This window comes from Rhagoletis zephyria, unplaced genomic scaffold (genome assembly GCF_001687245.7).
Source record: "Rhagoletis zephyria isolate East Lansing unplaced genomic scaffold, Rhagoletis_zephyria_1.1 Rzeph_scaffold_00436, whole genome shotgun sequence".
Classification (NCBI taxonomy): Eukaryota; Metazoa; Arthropoda; class Insecta; order Diptera; family Tephritidae; genus Rhagoletis; species Rhagoletis zephyria.
Window position 1 is genome coordinate 234,822 of NW_016157520.1, and position 9,688 is coordinate 244,509.

At 39.5% G+C, this 9,688-nt stretch overlaps 1 protein-coding gene across 1 annotated transcript in view; it reads right to left on the reverse strand.

Moving 5' to 3' along the window:
* Window positions 1-8,941: 8,941 nt before the first annotated feature.
* LOC108359691 (uncharacterized) overlaps window positions 8,942-9,688 on the reverse strand; it is a 3,822-nt gene continuing 3,075 nt past the window's right edge. Inside the window, exon 2 of the mRNA XM_017611663.1 lies at window positions 8,942-9,662. Coding sequence (XP_017467152.1) covers window positions 9,069-9,650 — 582 coding nt within the window. The 5' untranslated portion in view covers window positions 9,651-9,662 and the 3' untranslated portion in view covers window positions 8,942-9,068. The remainder of the gene's footprint in view (window positions 9,663-9,688) is intronic.

Sequence of the window (9,688 nt, forward strand, 5' to 3'; positions counted from 1 at the left end):
TCGCCGCTCGAAAGAACGAGTAACCTGGCCATCGCTTTACCAAGCACTGAGAACCAGTTTCCAACAGCACAAAAGCGTTTTCGCTTAAAGAGCAGATTAGTGGAAGAAAACAGGGACCCAGTGAGAGCTTCCACGGGTTTAGAAACGCTGTAGTAAAACTAGCAGAACCTTTGCAAACTCGTTTGACGGAAGCAGAATTAGTCGAAATGCTGCAGCATAATTTAAGACCTCGTGTTCGACAGAAATTGCTATACGTCCCCATTAGTTCGCTTGTAGAGTTGCTCAAACTCTGTTTGAAAGGCGAAAGCCTTGCGAATGAAATTAGCAAGACCAGCTATGCGCTGTCCGCTGTGTACGACATAATCCACGACGTTATGCTAATCAGCTTCAGTATAAAAACGATCCACAAAACTTTGAAGAAAACGAGATAGAGGAAGTTCGGAAATTAAACAACAAAATTGTCTGCTGGAACTGTCGGGGTGAAGGACATAGGTACCTTGATTGTTTGGAGGGCAATACCATATTTTGCTATGGCTGTGGGCAAGCCTGACGTTTACCGAACCAAATGCGAATCCTGTTCGGGAAACTCGAAAACGAACGAGGCTTCGAAACAGAGCCCTCGCAAAGACCAGGGAAGCGAACAACAACGCAGTTACCCATAGGCCCTGACATGCCTAGTGTCCATACCAATTATTGCGCACCGTCAATCATTCGCCCTGATGTATCATCGAAAACCAGTCCGTCTGTTCATAAAATCATACCGTTTAATGCTCGTCTGCAGAATTATAATATAATTAGGGACCGTATTTTGAATAATGATCATAATGCACCATCGCCTGTTAGTCGTTCATCTGTCCGTTTGAAAAAGTTTTGGCAAAATGTTAAAGCCAGACACAAATACTCAAAAAAAAAAATTTGCGCTATTGAAAAAAAGACATCAGATTTAAGCCCTTATGCAAAAATTAGTTTAAACCCCCCTGTTGGAGGGAAGTATGCATACAATTTTCCATAGTTTAGTTTAACTTGCTGTCTCCACATGCAAAAGTTTATTGCCAGCAATTTGGTACTTTGACAGCTACATTTTCATTGGCGCGATTTCGTGACGGCAAAATTGCTGATAGTTTAATATAAAAGCAAAAATTTAGCTGTTTTCTATTAAAATATTTGTTATTATGTACTTGGACGTGAAATAGCATATTATATACATTTTTTTAAACGAATAAATCCGGCAAAAATAGTCATTTTACAAATGCTTTTATCAAGATAAAAATTACCAACGCAAAAATATTGCGTGTAGTCAAAAATATTTGAAGATCTCAACAATTTTTATTAAGCTTGACGCCATTGGTGGTGATAGTAGCTATAACTTCTGGGTAAATTATTGGTGTTTTTCCGCAAAATTTTTTCATTAGAAACGGCTTGAAGCTCAATAAAAACTGTCGAATATAAGAGTAATTTTAAATAGAGATTCAAGCACAAATCGATGGCTGAGTGGAAGATCCACCTATCTTGGCAGCCAGATCAAAAACGCCCTATCTCAGAAAAGTTTTCAAGAACGCAATACTTTAGAATTTGATTGAAAAATTCCCTATCTCAGAATTCGGTTCAAAGTGCCCTTTCTCAAACGAAAATACATTGAAAATAAGCTGAGATAGGGCGTTTTTGAAACGGCAACTTAGGTAGGGCGTTCTTCCACCAAATTCTGAAATAGGGCGTTTTTCAACGAAATTCTAAAGTAGGGCGTTCTTGAAAAGTTTTCTGAGATATATCGTTGTTGAAAAATTTTCTGAGATAGGGCGTTTTGAACTGGTTGCCGAGATAGACCGATCCTCCACTCAGCCATCAAACTAAACTCTGTGAAAGGAAACCAATAAATATATAAAAAAAATTGCAGTCAAATATTGTGGTTGAAATATATTATAGTATGCATTGGATTTTGACCCCTTTCGATGAAAGCATTGCGTGCACTTTATTAGACTTATGTTTTATGAAACGTACGTTTTATGTCAAGTCCTCTATTTGCATATTACAGCTTTTTGTTCTAGAAATGTATTTTTTTTTAATTTGGAATCCTTATTATTTATTTTTTGAAATGAACAAAATTATGTTTATTTATTTATTATAGCTAGGTACAATAATAAAATTATTATACTTAGTAACTAATGGAGTGCCTTTGACTCGCTTATAGAATAAGGAAATGTAGCAAATAATTATTAAACTCAATAAAGTACATGCTTTTGGATAGTTTACAAGTTTTTACGTATTCTCAGCATTGATTGCGCTTAAACATGAACTGGGTGTGACATTACCAACAAAAATTTCCGGAATGGATTTTAATTGAACACATCCGTTTAGGATGTGGTCTACGGATAATGTTCGTTTGCAGGCGGGACATGCTGATGGACGTGAACCTTGAAGCAAGTGCTCATGTGTAAGTTGTGGGTGTCCTATGCGAAAGCGAATAAATGTTTGAATTTGTTGCCGGGAGCATATGGTCGGGTAGACAGCACCTTTCGCGTTTTTATTTATTCATATTTCCGTTTTTCTACAGAAATTTTTCCTATGTGGTTCATAATACCCTTCGCTCCCCTATTTATTTAGTTATAGTTTTGCAAAATAATTCCATGAATATCATGCATGTGCAGGCATGGGTGGAGAAAGAGCACACAAAGAACTAGCTTTTCATCGAAATCTGGATGTTAATGTTGACTCAGAATTAAAAGAATTTGTACCTATACTTCGGTGAATTGCATGTTACTTTTCTTTGAGTTGTGCTGAATTATATCTTCAATTAAATACAATATATTGAATACTCTAAGTAAAACAATGATATTCTTAATTGTTACGAATGACTTTACATAAAATCCCCCTAAAGAGAAATCCTGCGGCCGGCCCTGCCCTCATGGAGTATATGATTGGACTCCAGCCGAATGTGCGTCCGATAAAGCAAAGATATTTTCCCATACCCCCGCAGTAGAAAAATTAGTTCAAACAAAAATCGATGAAATGTTAAAGTTAGGTGTAATCGAAGAGTCTTGTAATAGTCTTTGGTCCAGTCCAGTAGTCTAGTGAAGAAGCCAAATAAAGTCCGTCTGTGTCTTCATTCTAGGAAAATAAATAGTGTTACCGTTAAGGACGATATCCCCTACCACAAATTGATGGTACATTAAGTAGAATACCAATGGCTAAATACATAAGTTCACTAGATCTGCGTCGAGCCTTTTGGCGAATTCCTCTGTCTGAAAACTCTAGAGATTACACATGTTTTACAGTCCCTAATTGTCCGTTGTACCGTTACTGCGTAATGCATTCGGATTATGCAACGCTCCTCAATCACTCTGCCGCCTAATAGATCGCGTCATCCCACCCCAGTTGAAGAACCAGGTCTTTGTCTACTTAGACGACCTCCTTATACTGTCAGAAAATATTGACAGTCATATGTCCATCCTTTCAGAGGTTGCCCATCAGTTAAAAAAGCTTGTTTGACTATAAACATTGAAAAGAGCAGGTTTTATATCAACGAGGTAAGTTATCTAAGATATATTGTGGGAAACTGAACCGTGCGAACAGACCCAGATAAGGTTTCCGCCGTGACGAACTACCCAGTACCAACCAACGTGAAGCAATTAAGGCGCTTCTTTGGAATTGCCGGTTGAAGCGCAGAAATCGCTTTGACACCTTGAAACAAATGTTATGTTCAGCGCCCGTTTTAGCTAGCCCGAACTATGAAAAGTCATTTATTATACAGTGTGAAACCTCCAAACTTGGAGTTAGTGCGGTTTTATTACAGAAAGCTTAAAGAAGTTCAGAGCTTATGTTGAGGAGCAAGATTTTACCATTGTCAGCGATCACGATAGTCTTCAGTGGCTGATGCGTCAGCACACCTATCCAGCAGACTAGCGCGATGGTCTTTAAAACTGCAAGGATTTTATTTCAACATAGAGCACCGAAGAGGTTCACAGAATGTAGTATCGGAAATAGCAAAAATTTGATTTGTTTATTTCTTTATTAATATTCAAAAGGTGATGCAAGAACCTAGCACTGACAGAACCCGGAACGATAGTTTGTTGGATTAAAGCATCTTAGATTTAAAGCATCTAGAGTTCTAACAAAGTTTTCACATGTTGTATGACTACCGTCTGCACCATCAGAATCCTCTTCTGAGCTCGATGGAAATACATATCATCATATGTGTTTTTATAGATTAAACTATTTGTCATGGTTTCCATTGTTTATTTTTACAATTAATTCGAAACAATTTCGTTTAACAGTTGTGCCAAACATTTTATTTATTTGACATATTTTGACCAGTGATACCAACTTTTTTATCGGTTATAGACAATTATCGATGAGCGTTTTGTTGTTAGTCTAAGCGCAGATACGTATGCGCGTAAAAAAAAACACAGCTATTACCTTGAAATGGCTCCAAGTATATGGCTGCCATGAGTAAAAGATTTGACTCAGTTTAAGGAGAACATAATTCCTCAGTTTTTAGGAAACATTTACTTGCAATTTCATCCCCCGTGAAATGAATAAGTATGTCATTTTGCTCGTGGCGCTCAAACAGTGGCAATGGCCGACGGAGCAAAGCTATGGAGTGCTAGTCGAGAGATGTACATGTATACGAATGTGGTTACAAGAACAATAGTAGCGCGCCAAGCTGTTGCCTCTCCAAACCAATCTACTGCTCAGCCGACTAAACAACAAAGAAGCGGGAGTCCACCGTCAAATAACTGAAAAGAGAGCATAATTTGTTGAATAAATTATCTACCGGACACTGTCCTCACAGATAAGCAGGAAAAAAATAACACGTTATACAAAAATAGTCATAATATTTATACATACAGGATAACAACAACATATGTGTAAATTATTTGAAGATAAAATAATCATTGATATTAATTTTAAAACGTCCTCTACATGAGTAAAGGTCGACATAATTACAAATAGAGTTACATAGACAAATGGATCTATGAATGGGCCCATTCTTAGCAAATTTGGTTTTTCGCGTTGGTACGTAAAAAATGTATTTTTCTCTTAGAAGCCTCTCCGGCGCATAAAAAGGCATAAGCGAAAGTAGTTCTGGGGAATCGATTTTATTATCGCATATATCCTTGATGAAAAGAATACTACAAATTTTTCTCCTGCTAGAAAGGTATTGTAAATTCAGTATTCTGAATCTCAGTTCGTAAGATGACATAGATTCATAAGAAAACATGCGTCGAAGGGCAAATTTAGTAAAACGCCTCTGAACTCTTTCTATGCGGTCAGAGTGAGTGACAAAATCTGAGTCCCAAATAATGCACGCGTATTCCAAGATAGATCTCACCAAGCATCTATAAAGACTTTTAAGTGTGAGTGGATCTAAAAAGTTCTTTGAATTACGTTTGAGANGATAGATCTCGCTAAGCATGTGTAAAGACTTTAAGTGTGAGTGGATCTAAAAAGTCCTTTGAGTTACGTTTGAGAAAACCCAATTTAGATTTTGCCATACAGACTATATGTTCTCTGTGAAAATCGAAGTTTAGTTTCGAGTCTAAGTACACACCTAAATCCTTGATAGTGGTTACACGATTAAAGGGCTCGCCGTCATTAAATGTGTAATTATACTTTATACAGGCATTTTTAAGAGAAAATATAATAATGTTGCATTTTGAGAAGTTTAAAGAAAGACCATTGGCACTTACACCAGTTTATCAGCGCTGATATGTCTAGCTGTAGTCTAACACAGTCGTCTAGGTCTTGTACTCGATAATATAGTTTAAAATCGTCGGCGTACATCAAACAGTTGCAAAATTCCAAAGATTGGCTGATGTCATTTATTAATATTGAAAAAAGCAAGGGGCCTAAATGACTTCCCTGTGGAACCCCCGATGTGGCAGTTATAGATTTAGAGAGGTTGTTGCCAATTTTATCCACCAATTTTCTGTCTTTTAAGTAGGACTCAAGCCATTTTAAAGCGTTGGAGTGAACTCCAAGTTTCTCGAGTTTAATAAGAAGCAAAATATGGTTTAGGCTGTCAAAAGCTTTCACATAGTCCGTGTACAGAAGGTTCACTTGTTCGCCCTCCTCCATCGCATTGACCACGAAATTTTGGAATATCGCAAGATTTGTATTGGTGGATCTGGCTGGGTGGAAACCGTGCTGCTGCGTAACAATATAACTCTTAAATGCCCCAAAGAGCTGGTTGTTGACAATTTTATCCAACAGCTTTGGAATGGTAGACAGTTTTACAATGGGGCGATAGATTTCAACTAAATTTCGTAGGCCCGACTTATAAATTGGGGAGATAAATGAGGTTTTCCACTCGTCAAGGAAGTCACCGCTTTCAATGGACTTACTGAAAATTTTGGTAAGGGGCAGATAAAGAGAGATTGCACAATTTCTTAAAAACAAGGGCGGCAAAAGGTCATATCCTGCTCCTTTTGAAACATCTAAGTCTAAAAGCGCTTCCAGAACTTGTTCTTCAGTGATAGCAAACTGTCTAATATTTATACATTCCAGTAAAGTAGAGGTGTAAAACGACGTGGTGACAGTATTAAATCTATCAAATACCGACCCAAAGAATCGAGCGAAAAGTTCACACGATTCTTGTGCTGTGGAAGCGATAGAGTCTCCAAATGCCATGGATTTCGGGATGCCATTATCTTTACGTTTTGAGTTCAAAAACAACCAAAATGATTTAGGGTTAACTTTAATATTATTCTCTAATGAATTAATGTAGGGGAATTAAACGAGGATTTCCGGGTTTTTAATAAAGAACAATTTATTTTACTTTCTAGACAAGTTTGCGCTATCGTGGTTCTTACTCAACTAACTCTTACTCGCTATTTCTTAAGTCTAACTGATTTCTACGATGGACGCTTCGTTCTGTTTTCGTCAAAAGTAGGGTTGCCGCCGTACTATTTTGTAAGTCCTTAACTAAAGGTTACCGCCTCACTATGATATCGATCCTACATTAATGTATTTGTCGTATACAAATTTTGATAAGCATTCAAATTCTTTTCTACGCTGGACAAACATTTTTTTATCGTCGATGGAACCAGTTTCTCTAAATTTTTTNCATTCCAGTAAAGTAGAGGTGTAAAACGACGTGGTGACAGTATTAAATCTATCAAATACCGACCCAAAGAATCGAGCGAAAAGTTCACACGATTCTTGTGCTGTGGAAGCGATAGAGTCTCCAAATGCCATGGATTTCGGGATGCCATTATCTTTACGTTTTGAGTTCAAAAACAACCAAAATGATTTAGGGTTAACTTTAATATTATTCTCTAATGAATTAATGTAGGGGAATTAAACGAGGATTTCCGGGTTTTTAATAAAGAACAATTTATTTTACTTTCTAGACAAGTTTGCGCTATCGTGGTTCTTACTCAACTAACTCTTACTCGCTATTTCTTAAGTCTAACTGATTTCTACAATGGACGCTTCGTTCTGTTTTCGTCAAAAGTAGGGTTGCCGCCGTACTGTTTTGTAAGTCCTTAACTAAAGGTTACCGCCTCTCTATGATATCGATCCTACAACCGGCCTCCTGATTGGTTATTCGCCCTCGAATAACTAGCCCCATTTTTCATGTCTTCTGCTACAGTCACAGTCCTTCTTGGTCCTTCCTGACTTCCCACTTTTTCCACCTCGTATCGTCCGTGATTTAGTTTAACGACTATTTTGTACGGCCCTAGATACTTCGGCCTCAACTTCATACCCCCCAAATTGGGTTCTCTTAATAGCCACTAAGTCATTTATCTCATATTTGGTATCTTCCTTACGTCCTTTATGAAATGACTTACAGTTTTCTTTTTGTATCTGTTCAATGTTTCCGCGAGCCTTGTCTCTTGCCAAATCCCGCTCAACATTCAATTCCTCTACTTCTAGTTCGCTTAAAATTGTTTGTAAATCTGAATAGTCCGGTATACGCATATTTAATCCTGTTAAGATTTTGAAGGGTGTTATCTTCGTACTGCGAGGTGCGGTATTGTTTTAAATCTGTTGCACTCTTGCGACCTGACAGTACCACTGAGCCGGACTATTCTGACATTTCTTTGCCAACATTGGAACAACCGTTCTGTGGACGCGCTCCACTTGCCCGTTACCGCGAGGTACACCTGTTTATGTATATTTTCCCTGTCACAATACTCTTTAAAAGCATTTGATGTGAATGCAACCCCTCTATCCGTTACAATTCGTGTCGGGTTAAAAAAAACTGATGATTGCTTCTCTAACCTGTCTAATACCTCCTCCGCTCCAGTTGATTTAGTGGATATAACCAAACGAATTTGGAAAATCCGTCTATTATGACCAAAATGTGGTTGTATTTTTTACGCGTTTCGGTGAGTGGACCCACACGGTCGACGTGATAAGTACCTAATGGCTCAGACGCTTTATCGATTGGCGTCAACAAACCTTCTTTCTTACCTCTTTTCGCGTCTATCACGATACACTCAACGCAAGAATTGACAATTTTCCGTACTTTCTCGCTCGCATTTGGTATATAGTAATTCCTTTCTACCAGTTCGAGAGTTTTTTGGCCGCAAATTGACCCTGATTATGAGCTAGTTTGATAACCTCATCCTCCATACTAGTAGGTACCACTAATAATTGCTTAACTGGGTCGTTATAAATCAAATCATTTTTCACAAAAAAGTTTTCGTAACTCTGGATTTCTAAAATTTTATTTATTTATTTATTTATATTTCAGTCAATAAATACATAGATTCTTACTGAATATTTCCAATGGTTGCCTTTCGCACTCACCTTGCACACACACAGTTTCTTTCCGCTTTAAGGAAATACGTTGGTTTTCAATTTTTATGTATTTTGCTTAATAGTTTGCTCATATATTCAAAGTATATTTTGGATGACACAGTTAAAAAGATGTTTTAAAATTGCTGATATTAAGGGGGCGCGTGCGCGTTGTCCGACTTGAGTAGCTGAACTGGTTTGTGCGGATTTTCGCACGACAATTGGGAGGCGGCCGTGCGCGCTCGGTAATTATTTTCGGAGTCGCGTCGACTCCACTGCCGCCAAAGTGCGCGCGCACGGCCGCTGAACTCGGCTTAAGCGGCGGCTTAGACATCGTCCCCACCCTGCAGGAATGCGTTGCTGAGCGCCTCCTGCAGCTCTTTCAGGGCGCGGATCGTGTTGCCAATGACGCGGTGGGTGGTGCGGCCCTGGAAATTGGCCGTTTGTAGGCCTTGGGGAGTGCGCGCGATCGTCCGGTGGGCGGTCTTCTTGCGCGGCGGTTGCGGCGCCTGGTTGCGCGGGTTCTTCTGCGCCTTCTTCTGCCCACCTTTCTTCGGCGGTGCCCTCCGCTTGATGGGCTTGCATGATGTCGATTTGGCCCGGTTGGGCTGCTGGTTTCGTTGGCCTGTGCGCGCGGGCCTGTTAGCTGCCACATGCAGCAGCGTATGGTGCGCTAAGCCACAGGTCTTGCAACTACCCGGCGAGTCGCATTCCCCGGTAGTGTGGGTGAGCGCAAGGCAGTTGACGCAGTAGCCTTGCGCGCGGGCTACTCCCAACCGTTGCGGCGGCTTCATCGCCTTGAAGGCCGGGCACGTCCGCAATGCGTGGTAACGGTGGCAGAGCCGGCATTGTAGGCAGTTGTCTGTCTCTGCCGTTGGAGCCAGGGGGCACGCCTTCCGTGCTGCCATGATGTCTTCGATCTGGAAGTAGAAGCAAAGGCAGAGAA